Source organism: Acanthaster planci, linkage group LG02 (assembly GCF_054643075.1).
Source record: "Acanthaster planci isolate LZ-2023a linkage group LG02, COTS_SCS, whole genome shotgun sequence".
NCBI lineage: Eukaryota > Metazoa > Echinodermata > Asteroidea > Valvatida > Acanthasteridae > Acanthaster > Acanthaster planci.
In genome coordinates, this window is record NC_141778.1 from 32,113,653 (window position 1) to 32,133,045 (window position 19,393).

Genomic DNA, 19,393 nt, shown 5'->3' on the forward strand with positions numbered 1-19,393 from the left:
CTTTTTGGGATTGAAACAGGATCCGGCAAATTTTGTTGTCATTATCTGGTCATATTCGTTACAACTTAATAGGCCTACTAGTTACTTCGACCTTCAGCATTTCATGCATTGTTAAATCATTGGCAAGTAACATGTATTGTAAGAAGTGAACCACATTTCCCTTTTTATTTTTTATAACTGAAAACACGTAGGCCAAAGAAGTCAACAAGATATCATATCTAATGCTAATACGCCTTTCTGTGTACAGGGACTTGGTTTCTGTGACAAATACAACTTGGAGCAAAGTGGACAAATAAATATAAGCAATAAAGGTTTGCTTTATCACATAGGCCTGCATTAGTGCTTTAATGTTTGAAAGGCGTGATAGACAAAATGATATCTTGGTAATTATAGTGTAACACATGAAAGCTTAGTTTTAATTTAGGTAAGGTTGTCCGGTTACTTCTACAAGACTACAAGGTTGTAACAGTAAAGTGTAATTTCTAAGCGACAGTGCTCATAGAAATTACTGTTTGTATTTTCTTATGTTCTGATGTGGTTTTCCTGACTCTGATTGAAGTGGACGTTTTTGCTTCCAAGTTCACAGTAGACTGAAAGACAAGCAATAACGTAAAAAAATACGGAGCATGAAAAAAAACGAAAATATGACTTAAGATATTTGTCAATAAGCAGTTTTCTCAGTCCCTCTAAAACGAAATTGTCATGTGTAGTTTTATAATGCAAAGTATGTGTCTAAGGAGCATCTCAACTTCTGTATCGATTATAAGCCTCTTAGCAATAAACTTTTCAACGTGGAAGACCACTAATATACTTAGCAGGAGTTTTCAGGGATGATGACATAACAGGTACATTACTCATTTGCTAGGTGAAATCACTCAACATTAAGTTTAAGTTTTCCTTGTTACATGTATGACAAGCACATCAATTAGAAAGATTCTGAAGGACTTCATTAAACTAATGCAGTGTAAAATAGTAGTAATCTGAGATATTCTAAAACAACAAATTCTAGGAATTGTGCGATGTACAGTGGTAAGAGATATAATCTCATTTCAAAATACCAATAAAGGCATAATCATTTTTCTAAGAAAGGTGTGCCGCAATACCGTAATGAACTGATCTTCATCAAGCTGAGAGGTGCTAAGAATAGTTAGCAAAATCTTATTCTTCCAAGGACCCTTTATGACTTCAACTGAGTTGCCATGGAAATCAGTTATCATTCAGGCTTCAGAGAGCTCTGTGCACTATTTCGTGGCACTATCTGTCCCAATCATGGCATTTGTAAGCCCAAAAAATGAAAGAGCCGTTATTAATTGCATTACCACTGCAACTTGGCAAAATTAAAATTATGCTCTTTAAACAAAACATTAAAATCTAGCAGCTTAGCACTAAAACTGAATTTTTTTCTGTCAAATGTTAGTGAATTGAATGTTGAGCAGATCTCATTAGTTACAACAACTTTAGAACACAATGTCAATGCAAAAATGTATCTTAGTTTTGAGTAGTTCCAGGAAAAATGCATACATAGGTTTGTGGGCGCACAGTAAATTTTGTGCTGAATCAAATTACAGGATAACGCAACTTTAGGCAGATAGTTTAGAAAACCACAATTCATTTGATCTTTGCTCCGCTGTCTTTGTCACTTTTAGAAAAAAAGAACTTTGAAACAAATGAGATTAACATACCAATTTAATGTTTTAACTTGAAAACAATGAGCTATGCATATTCCAGTCAAAACTTGTAATTTGGGAGATGACTTTTTTCCATTAATGCACCACAATGCCACATGTTTTTTAGCATATAGGGTATAAGTCTGATAAAGTAACCAATTATTATCGTAACCCTGAATCATCTGGGATTGAATATACATGTACATGTCATTTCCCTCTTTTGACACAAAAGCTATTACTAAAAATTTCAAGTAGTGTCTTAATCAGAGGCAAATACTATTATATTTAATGTTCTGGTATTTCTCACGTTTCTTTTATTTTTAATGTTTTTCATATTTGTTGCGTAGTTCGATTTTTATCATTCAATTTTTGGCACTATTTTCTAATTCTGATCATTGGGCTTGAAGACAATGCATGTTTATGTCATATCCCTGACAAATATGTGTTTCAGTGAATGACTTTTTGCACAAATCATAACTTACGGCATTGTCCACGTAGTGTGCTGAGATACATTTGCTTTACATGAATGGGTAGGCATGTGAAAGAGATACAACATTAAATTGATTATATTATAACTACACAATATTTTCCAGTGAAAATTTCCTGTAACAATCTTTAGTTAATCTTAATCAAAATACAGAAAAAAACTGGTTCTTTTTTTCAAACAATTGATTGGCAGTTCCAATGTTTTCTTAACAGCTGTCAAAGTTAAATACATCCAAATGTGTCAGTATGTAAGTGGCAAAGCTCACTAAAAAAATGCACCAGGTCTTCCCTCCTTGGAAAAAGGGGATTTTAATAGTAATGGAACTAGACACAGGTTGAGCCCAGACAAGGTGTGTCACTGGATGTTGGACTGGGGCAATTTCTGTGAAGCTCCACTGTTGTTGTGACTGGAGGTAGAATACCTGGAAACAAACAAGGTGGCAATATTGAAATACTGTTGCTTTGTCTAGTCTTGGGAATATGACATATTGGCCACAGTTAATAATTGCATTTAGCAACAGTCCAACCTGAGCAAGAAAGCTGAAACCTCAATTTACAACAAAACATATAGTTTCTGTTTGATTTTTTGCCAATAAGCCAAATCTTTGTTATCTCTTACAACCTTCCTGAGGGGTCAGGAAGCTCACTCTTAAACCCACAGTAGAAAGAATTTCAAGCAAAAAGCCTGTACGGCAGCTCAGATCAGGAACATTCCTTAGAACTTGCTTAAAATTTTCAAAAATTTTTATGATACAAAATCGACTAAAGAGGATCTGTACCTTCTGAGCTTGAGGAACCATTTCTACTTTCATCTGATCTACTTCCTTCCGACTGTGCATCCTCCGTGACAGCCATGACACGCACACTCTGTTGTGTGTTTGATGGCCATCGCATCAGATGCGATGTCCGTAGACTTGATGTCCTGATGTGTGAATCGTCTCTCTCCAAGTTAGAATTGAATATGATCTGTCCCAATTCAAAGACATAAAGTGCCTCTTCACTGGCGCGCATTGTCAGTTGATTCTGTAGATTAAAAAGACAATGTGAGCAAAATGAAATGAAAGAATTTTTGTTGAAGGAAATTCTTTGTAAAAAATACTTCAGCCGATGATGAAAGGCAAAGCTTCGCATAAAAATGGAAACTGTTTACCAACAGTCTTGGACCAACATTTAACTAAAAAGGTTCATTTCGAACACATAATCAGCTTTTAAGTGTTTGGTTGAAATAAAATTATTCCAAAAATATTTAAAACAGTACAAGTTAGAGCTCTGGCATAACCAAACTACAAAAATTAATTTGTGTATCAGGATGCATCAAACTGGCAAGGATTTGCCCAACACTTCTTGCCAATATATATGAATAAGATCACAAACCTGTAACGAGTAACCTAAATATTTATAATTGTAACGTTAAATGTTAAGTCTGAATTATAATTTTGTGAGGAAAGACTGCTTACCCCATAACCAAGAGCCTTTAGAATGTTCAGCTTACACATTGGGCACGTCCTGTGCTCTATTAACCACTGATCAACACAACTTTTGTGGTAATAATGCCTAGTGAAGAAAAAATTAGAGTCACGCCAAATAAAGTTGTTCCAAAAACGACAAATGCATATAACATTATTAAACATCAATCACTATTAATCAAATGACATGTTTTTTTCAGCAGCTATCACCACTGCTCAAAATGCAAACATGTGAATGGTAAATGCATATATATTGCATACATAAAATGTACATGTATACATGTACATGTATAACGATACATAATTAACTGTTGATTCTCTTCAAGAATCTATGGTTTAGTATTGATTCTCTTTTGAGAACACATGTAAAGTGACATCACAAGAGTAATTTATATAACAGGTTTTGCCCTTCCCCAATGCAAAAAAATGCATCTTGAAAATCACAAGAGCAGTTCAAATGTCCAGATTGGTAAAGCACACCTGCCAACACTGGAAAGTCTGAAAACAACACCAAGTGTGAGCACAATGTGAGCCTCTTAACATAAAGCCCATGAAACAGGTTGAGTCAGGTTGAGGTGCCTGTGCATTATTTCAAGCCGCAGCTAAGTAAGCCAGACATGACCAGTGGAGATAAACCCTTCCCAGTGTACTATAGTGTTGTGGTAGTGGGAAGGAGCAAACTTCACAGATGAGGTGCAGTAATTGGCAAGATATTTTTCAAATTTTTTTTCCATCTGAAACACAGAAAAATCTGATCTGCATCAGAATTTTAGGCCTTTGAAATTTAAAACTCTGAACAGTTCTGAACAAATTGGAATAGCTGGCAGGTGTGGTTACAGCAGTGAAAAATACTGAGACTGAAAAACTGAACGTAAAGCACAATGACCCAAAATAATCATCCTACATGTATATAGAAAGTACATGTAGATTGACCAGACTTTTAAGCCAATACTTACTTGCATGGGAGTACCCGCACTAAATCTGATGTTTTGTAACTCTCTAAACAAACTGGGCAAGCTCCACCATCAACCAGCTCCTATAAATGTGGAAAAGAGAAAAACAAACAGAAACAACATTATAATATTAAAGATGTTATTCAACCTTGTACAATACATTGCATACATGAAACCAGTGGACAGCCCTTTTATTGCAAAAAAACTTGTTTTCAAGCTCTTGCATATGTGTACGTGTATAATTTCTCAGGTAATTCATGCGTGTGAAGCAAGAAGTACTCACCTTATCTCCATCTTTAAGATGTTTAGCTGGGAGTTTTGCAACAGCTTTCTTGGCCGCTCGACTCAGCCGTTTCTGTGAAAAATAATAATCAGCCGAATCAAATTATTTTCAACAGTTCCTTATTGAGAATCAATGCTGGGGAAAAAAGATACCTTTGTACATGGCTATACTTGCCTAAAATTAATTGCAACTTCAAGAATGACCTGAGCTTTGTTTGCATGGGAACACGTTACATAAGTCACACAGGTGTGATTTACCATGTTTTTATGAACATGCAGGCACATAATGTACTATACAAGTATGTATTTTAATTCATGAATAACCCTAGCCCCTAGGGTGTTTGAAAAAAATGTCATTGTAAATATAGAATTCAGTAGTGCCAAGGCTGGGACAGCAAAATTTATTTTTGAATAAACCCTGCACAGAATTATGGAAAAAACAACAAATTTGCTGCTAGGAATACAAGTATTGTTTTACATTATCATGTATATGTATACATGTATGAAAGTAAAATTAATCAAATTATAATTCTCAAGAATCAAAGGCATTCAATGGCATTCATAAAAGCCAGTTCCTTTCTCATGACTGGATGAATGATGAAAAGATAAGGTCGAAAATTATTCAAATCCATATAAGCTGGGGATTTGCACGCATTCATTTGTGCACTGATACACTGCCCACTACCCTGTTGCAGGTTATTCATTTGGCCATTCCCCTGGGCACACTGCATGATTATTAATGTACTGTGGAGTGCAGTGCAGCTGTAAGCTAGGCCAAATCCCAACATGCTTAAAGAGTGGTATTTTGTGATATTGGGAATACAGGTGCATGCACTTGGTCAGCATAATAAACTTCCTTACATGCAACAGGGATAAGTTTCAAAAACAGCCAAACCATGCACAAATAATTGTCTGAAGGTAAAAATTTTAAAGCAATCAAAACATAATGCACACTATAAAGCTACATCAGCAGTGACAGTGGTACTATCCTTGCTTCAGTGCTGTCAGAATGATTAAGCAGCTGTTCAGCCGGTAATTTCTATCCAGTTGCCTATCAACTCAGCAATGGTGTGGAATATAAAATTAATTACCTAAATGCATGTTTAAACTCTGGTTCATGGTATGCAGTTTCATGCAGTTACACATACTTGTATCATACTGCTTTGTGCATACACTACAATATGGTTGTCATTCAGTATATTAAATAAATAGGAATGTAATTGTATGCCTTTATAACTCTAATCATGCACTTCCCCATAAAACGGTGTACACTACATATGTGACCCAGCACATCGAAATCAGGAAAAAATCTGAAATTGACTTTTTGAGATATGTACATGGTCAGAAAGAGAATTTCATGAGCTTTCAAATGGTACACATTACAAGTGTGTTGATGGTAACCTTTCATACATAGTCTCCCAAAAAATACAGAAACCGCCACATTGATTTTCTCAACATTTACCCACATCCCCACTTTACTCGGCCATTACGTAAAATGGCCTCGGCGACTTTTTCCTGATTACGATGTACATGTACAGGGTCACATATGTGCTGTACACTCTGGACAACTTTCATACTATAGAACAGTAATTTGCAATTGTGCCATATGGTCTGGAAATCATACCCAAGAAATGAGTCCAGTTTCTTTCATTTCACATTAGAGATCTCAGACTCATAGATGAGATATCCTGTTGTATCATTAATCACTCAGATGTATTGGTAATGTACATGTATGAATTCACCTGGTTGTTCTCCCTGTGGCAAGTTGGGAGACGAGAATCCAGCAAAATGTATTTTGCTCAGTCAAAACAGAGACTTACAAACCATACATGTACATGCACATGAATATTTGTACTGGTACAGTGTATGCACAATACTGTGAATGGTGATTGTTATAATACATATTTCCTTACAACAGAAGTAGGGACAGTAAGACAGATGTCCTAATCTTAAGGTGGTGTGGGTGTGGTGATGTTGGCAATAGTACAATGCAAACAGAAATTTCTATTTAAAATGATGATGAAAAAATATACATCCTTATCCAATAGAAATACTGATTATCATGATTATATTCAATCAAAAGTGCCAATAAAAAACCAAAACCAATGTACATATGTACATGTGCCCGTGAGAAAGAGAAAACTGCTTAAATTATGTTCATTGGACATGAAATGTATAAGAATTGAAAACAATCTTTATGTGGACACTTCTCTGCATGTTTATCTTCACTGATTATGAACAAATATTTTTTGGACAAATGACCCCAAACTCAATGTATGCGCAAGGAGTGCAATAATGCTTAAATACGTCAATATTTCTGCGATCCTGCTCTTCAGTTAGGTTGAGGCTGACTTCCAAAACACCCTGGCACAGGCATTTCCAATTAATATTGTCAACGACCATCATCCTATCAATCAATATTCTAAAACACGGGATTCCTGACATCCTACTTCATTAATATTCATGGCCTTGCACACTGACAAGCTGCGTGTACATGTGTACATACAATAGATCCAGACATCTCAGAGTTCAGTGAACTCAGTATCTACATGTACACTTCATCATCTGGAAACTGAACTGAGGAACAGAAAAAATATGATATGTACATGTACGTACAGTTACATGTACATGTTGATCAGTACAGTTTACAGTACATGTACTCCACACATTTGTAAATTAAATTGCGTAGATATGGTTATTCTATTAATATCTCTTGGGCACCATTTTGCTTCAGACAGTGCACTGGAGCACGACTGCAGAGTTCAACTCCACAGATAATGGCTTTTCTCATGTCTTTATTCAAGTGGAGGGTGATCCTTGGTTATTTTGCTGAAAAGAATTGTGTACATTACATGTACATGTAGTAAGGTCCGGTTTTAAGGTAGTGGACATATATATCTGATTATGGAGATATTCAAGTATTCAACATCAGAACTTCCAACAATTGTGGGTTTGTGATATGTATTGTGTACCTGAAAATATTGGCAATTCTTGTCACAAACTACTTGAAACTTGCAAGCCAAAAAGAAATCTGTGGGTAAAAAATGGTATTACGTTTTTGCTTTTAAGAGAACCCACCTGTGTTCTGTCTCTGGCCTGTGCATATCGGAAGCGTTGAATATAATAAAACACCAGCCACGCTAACGAGATGATCATCAACACAATGAATGCCACAGACACAAAAAGAACAGAGGATTTCTTGAATTGGACACTCTTGATGATTGTTTTGCCAGCTTCAAAATGAAGCATGACTGTGGTTCCATTTTCAAGTAGCGCCACTATATGTTGACCATTTTCAGCACTAATGAGCACAGCTGGAATGTTTCCTGAAGGAATTGGAAAAGGAGAAGAGATTACATGTACATACGATTGATGTGATTGTGAATCCTTGTAGTTAAACACTACATGTATATATGTATGATTGTGAACTTTGCAACTGGTACACACATGTAGCATGCAGTTCATTTTTATGTTCACTGACTGAGAAAAACTACGATGCTGGAACATTACTTGTTGAATATCTTGACAGCTTTTTCAGACAGTCTGGTTCACATCTCATATGCTGCTTGCACTTTGCCTTCATCACTCCTTTGACCATTGACCAAATTTCCAGAAACGGGTATAATCTTTTAGTTTAAAGGGGTCCTTGTAGTCCAGACACAAACATTGTGACTGCTCTGGCAACTTTTAGGTCAGGTACCGGTAGCTACCACTGTCATTGGATCAATTTAAGCAGAGTTTTGTCCATCATTTTGTAAGCCCATGATTGGATATTAGATATTTGAATATTATCTCTACTACTCTTCTGGAATATTACCTAATTGTAAAAACACCATGTTTTTGGAAGTTACAGTGTACACATAAATCTATGGTACATAAAGCTTTGCTTTCCACTTTTCTGACATACAGATATGTCCCTGGTATGTATTAGGTTATAGACCCCACGTATGAAAGTGACTCATTTCATCAGGATTGATGCATGACTGTACACATATTTGTACACCTGTGTTGTAAACAAAAATTGTACCCAACTTGTTTACCTCATCCCTGGGAACTGAACACCTTTTCCTTGCTAAAATCCCTGAAAATTAACAAGCGTATCTATAAAAACAAAATTTGTTGGTGACTGTGACGCTAAAAAATATGATTGTCAGCCACGGAAGTCTCTCTTACCTTTATTTTGAATTGTATACAGTTCATTGCCAGGTTTATCATCATACACAACCACACCAGATGCATTATATTTTTCAGCCAACTTTATCTTTTCCGAGTCCGTACAATTTCCCCTCTTGACGAGTGCAATCCACTGCACTCCTTTCTTGAGTTTCATGGGTAAAAGCTTCGGTCTGTACGGTGCACATCCTTGGGAGTAAGATCCATGACGATACACCAGCACGCCTCTGGCCGGGTTAGCAGGGCCCGTGCTAAATCGTCCAGCGTCGTTCTGCTTCTCTGTGGTCTCATTTCCCGTAATAGGGTCCTTGTACGTAATACTCACAGTTGCTGTGGTCCAGTTATTACTAGACTGACTGCTGTAAAAATCATAAGCTTTTATAGGCCTTACATGTGAATGAAAGATACAAACGAACAGTATCCAACCTATAGTCTGAGTGTGAGAATGTGAGATTTGGAGCCAGGTCCCTCCAGCGACTGAAGACAAACGAAGCTTGTTCACACTAGCGGCCATGGTTTGAGGTTTCGGCCGTGGTACATGGGTGTACTACATGTACTTACTAGGCTGGCTAAACCAAATCTTGTGCGGTAGTTGTGGTACGTAGTGGACGAACCTTACACTTAACAAGTAGCAGTCATGGCAGTAGCAGCCTAGGAAGGGCCTAATTCCCGTCCTCGTCGCCAAAATAGTACATGGAAACTCCCCTCGATCATCAAACCGACGAGATGGTTTCCTGACATAACGATAAAGACTTCCAAACTACGATTAATGTGATACCACTCTTATTAAAGTACGACGTACATGTACAATGTACGTGACATCATCTCGACACACACGGGCCAGCAGTCGAGCATGTTCTATTGCTAATGTTACGCCCCAACTATAGCATAAGTCCCAACTATAGTTGGGACAGTCCCAACTGTAGTACTGCAGTTGGGCTGGCCCAACTATTGTTGACCAATGTCTGTGGGAAATGTCTCAACATTATCCAAGTCAATGTGTCTCACGCTTGACACAATTCATTTCATTTATTTTATTTTTCGGGATAAACATTTCACAGAAACACAATAACATACAGTTTACAAAAATTACAGAATAGGATACACAAGACATACAAAGGACAAGTGAACAGTATTTAACCAGCTCCCGCTGGATTACCCAAAAGAAACATGGTTTCTGTCGAGGGGCTCTCCAATTGGTTAAACAGAAAACAATGAGAACAATTAAAGATATAGATTGATACAATATAAAAATATAAGGCTTTACATAAATAACATACTTATAACTTAAATACTATAAATGAATAGATAAATAGCTAAAGTCTCTTGGGGAAAAATGGGATATATATTTAAAAAAAAAACTAAACCCCTTAAGAAATAATACTAATAATAAAAATAATAATAATAATTTGTATACCTTATTTAATAAATACACTGTTAACCTAGGCAACATTCAGCGGCATGATAATTCATCAAAATTGTGGCACTTAGCCTATGACCAATGACGTGACATTTGTAAACAATATGACTTTGGCACATGCTGGGCACATCATGCACATAGAACCTCTCTGCTGTAGTTGGGCCGGCCCAACTGTAGCACTCTAGTTGGGACGGGCCCAACTATAGTTGGGACGGCCCAACTATAGTTGGGACTGATGCTATAGTTGGGGCGTAACACTAATAATTATCACGATTCGCGAACAACCACGGTTAGAGGGCGCTAATACAGTGGCCACAAGTTCCATAACCTCAGCTAGTTTTTTCTTTTTCTTACAACTCCGGCTATTTGCGCCAATAACTGTACGTTTATTCATACACTTTATTAATCAGCATCACATTACGGAGTTTGGAAGAAGGTCCAGTTTTAGAGGCAGGAGGAAACCGGAGTTCCCGGAGAAAACCTGCGAGAGCGAGTATGGACTGGAAACCAAATGCACTTAAAGCCTGGGCCAAACCGGGACTCGAACCGGGCCTCATTGGTGCAAAGCTAGGAAAGAACCTCTACGCTAACCCGCTAACCCGCTCCCCCTTCAGTTAGTTCAGCTCAGCTTTCAGCTTTGTATTATTTTGTAAGGGTTAGCCACCCGTTTTTTTATTCACCCGTATCTCAGAAAAACACTGGAAACATCCCAAATGGAAGTAAAATTAAACCAACACTTGAAAAGTTCCAAATTCGTGATTTACAGAAATAATTATCTCCACAGGGGAGCATTTTTCGTATAAGTTGGTGCTAGGAGTTTTTAAAGACAAATTTTAGAGACAGAGAAAACAAGGAGTACTTTCTATGGTCTCAATCACAACAAATAAGGGTCTTCAAGTCAGAGGGAAGAATACACCCCCCATGAAAGAGGTATATTTTACCACAGCGCCAGCCGCGATGAATTCACAGACCTGAAATTTGGGACTTCGCCGTACCGTCGGTTGGACAGTTGAGCAAAGGGTTTTTCTTTTACATTGTAAGTTGTTGGTCAGCGGATCTAAAAAAAAAAGAAAATATTTCCATTTCTAAATCCAGAAGTTAGGTGGATTCGATCGAGCACCAATAAAGAATCTCTCGCCCTATAGGATCAGTCCCGATTCGCACCTCCTATTGTAAATAATTAATACGGGATTACAAAATATTATTGTGCTTTCTCGTAGAAATCTAGCCATTTAGTGGAAAGCACCCTTACAGACAATTCGGGATTGGCCACCCCCCCAAACAAAACAAAAACAATGGGCATCCAACTTTATTCATGAGAATCCCCGCGACGTCACAAATATGCCTATTCTCTTTCTGGAGCACACAAGGCAACCCAATGAATGACAGCAGAAATAAACACGTTTCGATGAGTCGAGTCAGACAATTGATTATCTTGTTTACGTTTGTAACCTCTGTCCGAATCACTTGTATACGGCTGGAAATGAAGCACGAGTCTATGGCAGTGGCCGCGGCCAGTTTCACCATTAAATTGTATGTAAATTCCGGCCGTAGCCAGGTGATTCGGACACGACCTAATCGCGACTGTGTCAGATGATCACATGACAAGGTACAGTCTGGTACCCGTGCGCAGTCGTGAAAGACTGGGTTACGCCTCCCAAACATAATGGGTCAAGCGTGTGCATAAGCACTGAGCACATAGCCTATCCGTACCGTCGCGGTATACCGGTCGTCGTACTGTAACTGTGGTCATACCATGTGTGAAGAGTGTGTCGCGGGATCGGGAAAGGGCTGCTCTTTTTCTGTCAATTTCGATGTTTTGCCTCTTTATCCACCACTGTGTGTCCATTCTTCTTCTCAAGGTATAGCAGAATTCCTAGGGCTACTTATTCCGTGTGTCTTCTTGTGTCTGTGCTGGAAAATTTAAAACCACTGACGCTGAAGTGATGATTGCATTTTGGGGAGTCGGCAACCGTGGAAACTGGTTGAGGAGACTGCATGCTATGCATTGCCAGTACTTCAGTTGGCGTAATTAATTGTAACTGGGAGTGACAAAATTTATCTTTTTATACATGCAATCTGGGTACGATGCATATTGTTGCCAAACGCTAGTTATGCAGTATGTGTGCTACAATTCCAAAACGACGTTTAATAAACGTGATAAAGTCAGTGGGGAGTCCGAGTCACACACAAGAATGACAGATTGTAATTTGAACATGTTAATTATTTTATTATCCAGTATGCCTAAGTCGAAATTTTTTTCAATCCGGTATTCTCAATAAAAGTTGTCCGGCTAAACTTAGCTACATGTAGCTCACATGGTTTAACTAGAGTAAACGTCCTAGTGGCATTTTGCATCAAACATTGTCAAATGCTGCACGACTATCTCATTTTTTTATCAACCTAGGCCTACATACATGTATTTCACATGTTTTAGTTATGTTAAGTTACCATATTTACTGATAGAGATGGTAGAATAACCAGCACGTTATTCAACAATATTGGTAAGAATTCTGTATATGGACAACACTATTTTCCCTTAAAATATTATAACAGCTATCAGAAAGTGGTAACGTCCTGAAAAGTGAAAATTAGCTGAGAAAATTCAAAAGCATTACTGGGAAAACACTTAAGGTTTTTTCAGACAAGCCTCATAGATTTGTAATTTGGCCAGAGTAACTCCAGTCCAAACGAATCTCAAACTCCCTGTGCAGTGAGTGTTAGGGCTAGAGTTTCTCATGCTGGGCTAGACTCAAACTCCAATTAAAAAGGTTACGTGTTGAGAACATTTCTCAGTGTTCAACTTACAATGACACATATCTGGGATATTCATTTTGTAGACATGTGAAGGACTTACAGCTGTGAACCTTTTTTGGCTCAGTGTCTGCCATTTCCAAGATATGAGAAAAGATTGGATTATCAAATGACAGTTCTGGTTCCTTTTTCTTCTTCTGTTTTTGTGTTTTTTTAACTGCCACATTCATTTGTCCAGGCTAGAGTACAAGCCTTTTTGGGTTTCAGGTGCACATACATTAGAAAAAAGTCATAACCATTAGCTAAAAAGTACATGTATTCCACTGTTTTGCCTCTTTTTCACCACATTTCTGCTTGCCACAAGATCTGTTGATCCCCAAAATATCAGTATATCACCCATAGTGCACTTATTAGGTACAGTAGTTTAAAGGCCTATACCTACATGCACTGGGGTATTAGCCTAGGCATGCCAGGGTACATACATGTATATATGTACACAGGTACATGTAGGCCTACATGTAAGTTATAGTCGGAAACCTACTCATGGTGTGGAAACAGAGATAGCTGGGAGGCAGGGATACTGCATTGAAACTAAAACCATGCTGTCCTGGCCACAGAGTTTCTGAAGTGTTCAACTCATTCAGTTCAGCATACTTTTTCCTTTCTTCACAGGCCTTTGAGCTAGTTGCCTATCCGACGAAATTGCACTGGAATTGAGCATGAGTTAACCTACTGTCTGAAAAATTGGAGAGATTTATGGGTTTGCTTGATTGACAATGGCCAACAGATCAATCCTGCTTAAAGTTGTCATCCTTGGCGATGGAGGGGTCGGGAAAAGTTCACTTATGAATCGATTTATCAGTAACAAATTTGATAGTCAGTCATTCCACACTATCGGTGTGGAGTTCCTGAACAAAGACATTGCAGTAGATGGCGAGAACTACACAATCCAGATTTGGGACACCGCCGGGCAGGAGCGCTTCAAGAGTCTACGCACGCCTTTCTACCGGGGGTCTGACTGTTGTATGTTAACTTTTGCCGTGGATGATCTGCAGAGCTTCAGCAACCTTAACATGTGGAAGAGGGAGTTCCTGTATTATGCTGATGTGTCCGATGCAGATAACTTCCCCTTTGTTGTGCTCGGAAATAAGGTTGATGTGGAAGAAGATGAAAGACAAGTTACTACAGAGGCAGCCAAGGAGTGGTGCACAGCCAATGGGAATATCCCGTACTTTGAGACCAGTGCCAAGACCGCTGTGCGAGTTGACGAGGCGTTCACGGCCGCTGTGCAGCGGGTTGTTGAACTGGACAGAAGGCAGGATATGAAATCGTCGCCCACGACAGAATCCATTGTACTCAGTAAGAAGCCTAGCAACAAGCCCCCAAGCTCCTGCTGTTAGTGATGCACATGTCAGTGGGATCGTTGAAGAATATGGCAAATTTCGTATCCGGCATTAACCTGTCTGTGGGCTGTCATTTAGCCAATCCCACCGGTTCGAGCATTACAAAAAAATTCACCTGTGTGTACATGGACATGTGCATGTGCAACTTAACATTACTTTTTCTAATTGGACAAAACAAGCGTTTGACCGTATATTTTGTAATTTTATTATCCAGTAGACTATTTTTAATTTCAAAACTTTAGTACGCCGACATAAAATGAAATGGCTTTTTTGCCCACTCTGTCTAGTCACCGTTTGGGGTTTCTGGTAGATCCTAAGAAGTCCTTTGAAATGAAATGGCTAAACTGCATTGGTATACATGGAAGCCAAATAAGTTGTACACGTTGCTTGCCGTTGTGATAATTTTCATCAGCGTCCGCTGAATTTAAGAACAACTACGGGGTATCAGTTGTGTGGATTTGAGTAATCATATTAAATGCTGAAAGAAGTCAAAGTAGCAAAAAATCTTTTTACATGCGTTTCATGTGTTAACTAACTTTCGAAGTTTTTGGCTAGGAAACTTCAATTTATAAAACCACAATTACTATTGCACTTTGATTGCACACTGTTTTATTTCATCGAAAGAAAATGTTGACAGTTGACCCCAAGTATGGTACAACAAATTGATAAGGGATGTACATGTATGTTCTTTTGCCTTTATTTCATAAAAATAAAACCTGAGTAATGATTGATGTAGTGATTTGTATCACAAACCCAAATTAAGATCAAGGAAAGATATTTGTAGAACATTTTCAGAGCATCATTCATTGTTTGTGTGTGATTTCAAATGTAATTATTTTGTCGCTTGATATGTGACATGCATACGATAACGTACATGTCCATGTATGTATTTACACGGATTTCTCTTTATGACATTTCTGACCATATTTACATGTACATTCACTTGGATTGAAAACCTCACTGGAATAAAAACCCATAGATACATGTACTTGTAACTGTTTTGACATTATGCAAACAATCACTTTTGGACCAGACTGGTTGTACCAGTTGATTTCCAGAGACCAAAATACATGTATTGAGGCGGCATTTGAATCTCTTGTCTAGAGTTAGGTGTAGGTCTTGGTTCCATTGGAAATGCAGGGAGACGTGCAGACAGTAGACCTAGCCGTAGCTCTGGAAGCCCGTTGCGGACATGGCCTTAGTTGGGAAAAAAGAAGATCAGTCCGGTGTTTTGCAGGAAGTGCTCAGTTGACCCACATGTACACGTACAGGTGTACATGTACTTGGCTTAGTCAGTTTCAATCATTGTTGGTTTTGTTCTTTAAAGCATGTGGTAGTCATGCCTGTTCCACACTTTCACTTAAATAGTTTCTGGCATTTTGCAGTGTTGTCTACAGTATCTACACTTGGTTCAAGCCAATGTTTTTTAAAAGCTGTTTCCTGGAGACTGCTCTGCAGTGTACAAACACAAATACACATGTATTGTACAAAGTGTTGCCTGTCAAGTCAGTGCATATACATGTAGCTTTAGAACTTGGCAGACACAGAAAATGATAGTTTAAAAATGCATGCTATGCAGGAATCAACTTTGAAACAGCTCAGACTTGAATCAGTTTGTGTCCATGTATGTATATATTTCTGAATGATAAAGTTTTAAAGGCTTTTAAAGGCTTAATATTTGTTACGCACAGGTTTGAGAGAAATGTCATGAAAGTAGTTGATGATTTGCCCTCAGATTTCGATAGATACTGTTTATTAAGGGACATGTTCAAAACGGAAACGGTGTGGATACACTGTCGAATAAACTCTTAAAAGTTGCGAACTAAAAATGTTATCTATGTGTACTGACCCTCTTTAGAAGAAAAAAAGAGAGAAAAACACAGAATGGGTTTTTTTTTTTCAAAACACAATAGTTAATTTCAGATGAAATACCTTATGGTGCACAGATACATGACCAAGGTTAATCAGCAACTATTTGTTATAGTCAACCACTCTCTGATTTTACCTGGTACCAAGGATGTATTTTAGCACCAGTTACCAAGGGAAATCGACTCGTAGTTGACAAATAGTCACTGATCAAACCATTGGTAAATATTTACATGCTTGCATGTATAAATTGCATTTCAGTAGAGACTTTAATTAATTCATCATCCCAGTCATCTGTTGTTTGCACTGTTGTTTGTATTTACTACTCTCTGATGTGAACAACGTAAAAACATGACAGTGGAACAGCTGATGAATGGTACTTTGAAATTTCAAAGTCCAGTGGTAGTGAAGTGATATCTACATTTTACATGTACTGTACATGTACATGTAGCAAGATTAACTTACCATTCTACCTGTTGGAATGAGAAGTGCATGTGGATGTCCAATTTTTTCCACACCTTAACTGACAATGAAATAGTAATATTTTTGTGTGTCTCTGCAAGTTTTTTGAGCTACAAACATTTCTGCTGACTCAAATTGTGCAGAAACAAGGAAGAAAAATAAATCCTTCCTCAACCATCACAGGAAGTGTAAACCGGGAATCAGGTGCTATTGAGTACCTCGTACAAATCAGTTGATAGTAGATATACTTGATGTGAAATTTACGTTGCCATTTATAGAACACTTCGTGCTTTCCATCAGCCTTTGGGGAAAACATTTGAGGTTCTTTTAGCAATGGGCTTGATGAGTTGGATTGGCAACCAACTTATTCTCATTAAAGAGACCGTGAATTTCATTTGATGCTGCTTAACACTTTATAGAGATCATGTGTCCTTGTGTTCATTTAAGCCCTTATGTTACATACACCTTCACATGGCTTACAGGCAACATTTCCTTGCTACAAAATAATTGTGTATATACATTGTATGAATGAATTTTATTTAATTTTTAAAAGAATTGTATTATGAATTGAATGTACTGGCATTTTGCTCAAATCTACACTTTAAATTAACTAAAGTTTTACATCCATGCAAGGAAATTGAAAGAGATTCCTTGCTTTCTGTGGCCAAGTTTCAAAACCCACATACGCCAACGAGGGAATTTTTTGGGGTTGTCAGTTCTTTTGTGGTCATTTCTGTGTTACATTAGCTGTGGGTATTCCTGCCACCTCTCCATTCTAAAGCCGTCGCTGTCAGTTCTCTTTAGGTTTGTTGCAGGCCCTAAGGCTATTGTACCTTGTGTGCTTTTAGAGAATCATATGCATATTAGTATACAGTTGATACAGTCACATTATAAGTTGTAGGCAGGGTTCGTTGCCGAATAAAATGTATCAGTACACAGAGTACATATGCATGCCTTGCAGCATACTTTCTCTGACTCATGAATAATTTGAATCAGATGATGATTCACTGAGTGTGTTAAAGTACATGTACTTGCATTCCATAACACATACATGTACGTATGTATAGATGTGGGTAAACTTTAGAGGTTTGGTAATTTCATGCCAGTCAAATGAAAGCAATTTGTAGCAGTTGTAACTTTCATACATATGGGTCATTCTATAAATTTGGGTTCCAAATTGTGACATTTTTCCATCCCTGTTACCTCTGACATGTACATGTATACCATCTGGCATGTTAGACCTGGAATGTATCACTGAAATTGATTTCAAACTTTTATTTGTTTTACAGGTAATTTGCAGTTCTTATCCAGTCTTGGAAATTAAACAATGAGTTCTAAACATTAAAAATCATAGATGGAATAGGGACGGGAAAAAATTGAACCCCATATTTCTAGAATGACCCGTGTACATGTAAACAAGTCTGCAAATGATATTTTCTAAAATGCTTTGTGGAATTAAGTTGTGAATGGCATTGGCAATGTACAAAGCCTTTGCAAAGTGAAAGAAGTAGTAATATGTGCCACAGCACGTATGTGTAACATTACTTTCGCTTTCCCTTAAATCTTTGCAATGTACATGTATTTTCATGCCTACATTATGCACATATGAATCACTATGAAATGAAATCAATATATATATATATACGATGAACGTGTACTGTGGCTTAAAGATTCTGGTTGACAAGTTGATTTTCGGAGTGTTTGGCAGTATCCTTGCTTTTCTATTATAATGAGTGCTATAACTATGGCTAGGGGTGTTGTTCATGTACCTGCCTCCAGCATTTGAAATCTTGAAATGAACAAAAACTATATATAAGCCAGGGTTCAGTTGCCTTCAGTTTGCCCTCTTACAAGAAAACAAAAATGTGCACACCGCCTCACAATGTTCCACTCCAGTCAGAATGTGGGGGGTGGAGCAGAGGTCCACCACCCTTTTGACCAGAGGGTGGTGTTCTCCCCCACCTTTGGCAGATCCTTCAATATGGTAGGGCTTCATGGTTCTACAGTATCTATTAAAGGCAGATACCTGATTGTCTCAAAACTCCCCCCCCTCCCCATTTTGAAAATTGTTTTGTCGCTCAGCTTAGGAAGTACATGTATATGTGATTTGTTTGGTTCAGGCATTACATGTATATTCAGTTGTATGTAAATACATAACATGATCACAGACAAGCAAATGTGCAAAAGCTTGATTTGTAATACTGCTAAAAGCAAAATGTAACAATTGGAGGAATAAGATTCCTCAATAAAGAAATCTTTCTGTGTCTGTAGCTGTCGGACTGTTCGTATCAGTGATTGTGAGATTTATTTGTGTTAATGGGTTTCCAATTCATGTCATTCATTGACTGGGGGATTATGCAGAAAAACATAGTGTACATGTATGTGTGTACTAGGTCAGTGTAAGTTGTACTTCATTTATAGTCCCACAGTTTTGCTGAATCCACCATTAGTGCCAAATTTA

At 37.7% G+C, this 19,393-nt stretch overlaps 2 protein-coding genes across 2 annotated transcripts; one reads left to right on the top strand and one right to left on the bottom strand.

Annotated features, from left to right (window-relative positions):
- Nucleotides 1-312: 312 nt before the first annotated feature.
- Nucleotides 313-9,885, bottom strand: LOC110977005 (RING finger protein 150-like). The gene is made up of 7 exons (XM_022230767.2): nt 9,028-9,885; nt 7,933-8,180; nt 4,856-4,927; nt 4,576-4,655; nt 3,611-3,707; nt 2,933-3,176; nt 313-2,575 (listed from the first exon to the last, which is right to left on the bottom strand). The coding sequence occupies exons 1-7, from the start codon at nt 9,539-9,541 to the stop codon at nt 2,478-2,480; spliced, it is 1,353 nt and encodes a 450-aa protein (XP_022086459.1). The 5' UTR covers nt 9,542-9,885; the 3' UTR covers nt 313-2,477.
- A 2,266-nt stretch (nt 9,886-12,151) lies between these two features.
- On the top strand, nt 12,152-19,202 carry LOC110977008 (ras-related protein Rab-9A-like). The gene is made up of 2 exons (XM_022230770.2): nt 12,152-12,309; nt 13,874-19,202. The coding sequence occupies exon 2, from the start codon at nt 13,978-13,980 to the stop codon at nt 14,599-14,601; it is 624 nt and encodes a 207-aa protein (XP_022086462.1). The 5' UTR covers nt 12,152-12,309; nt 13,874-13,977; the 3' UTR covers nt 14,602-19,202.
- Nucleotides 19,203-19,393: the final 191 nt, after the last annotated feature.

Excerpts from the sequence above, each read along its gene's own strand:
- LOC110977005 (XM_022230767.2), bottom strand. The coding sequence starts at position 9,541 with ATGGCCGCTAGTGTGAACAAGCTTCGTTTGTCTTCAGTCGCTGGAGGG. Across the intron at positions 4,928-7,932 it reads AGGCCAGAGACAGAACACAG|AAACGGCTGAGTCGAGCGGC; the intron begins GTGGGTTCTCTT and ends TATTTTTCACAG. Across the intron at positions 3,708-4,575 it reads GTGCGGGTACTCCCATGCAA|GCATTATTACCACAAAAGTT; the intron begins GTAAGTATTGGC and ends TTTCTTCACTAG.
- LOC110977008 (XM_022230770.2), top strand. The coding sequence starts at position 13,978 with ATGGCCAACAGATCAATCCTGCTTAAAGTTGTCATCCTTGGCGATGGA.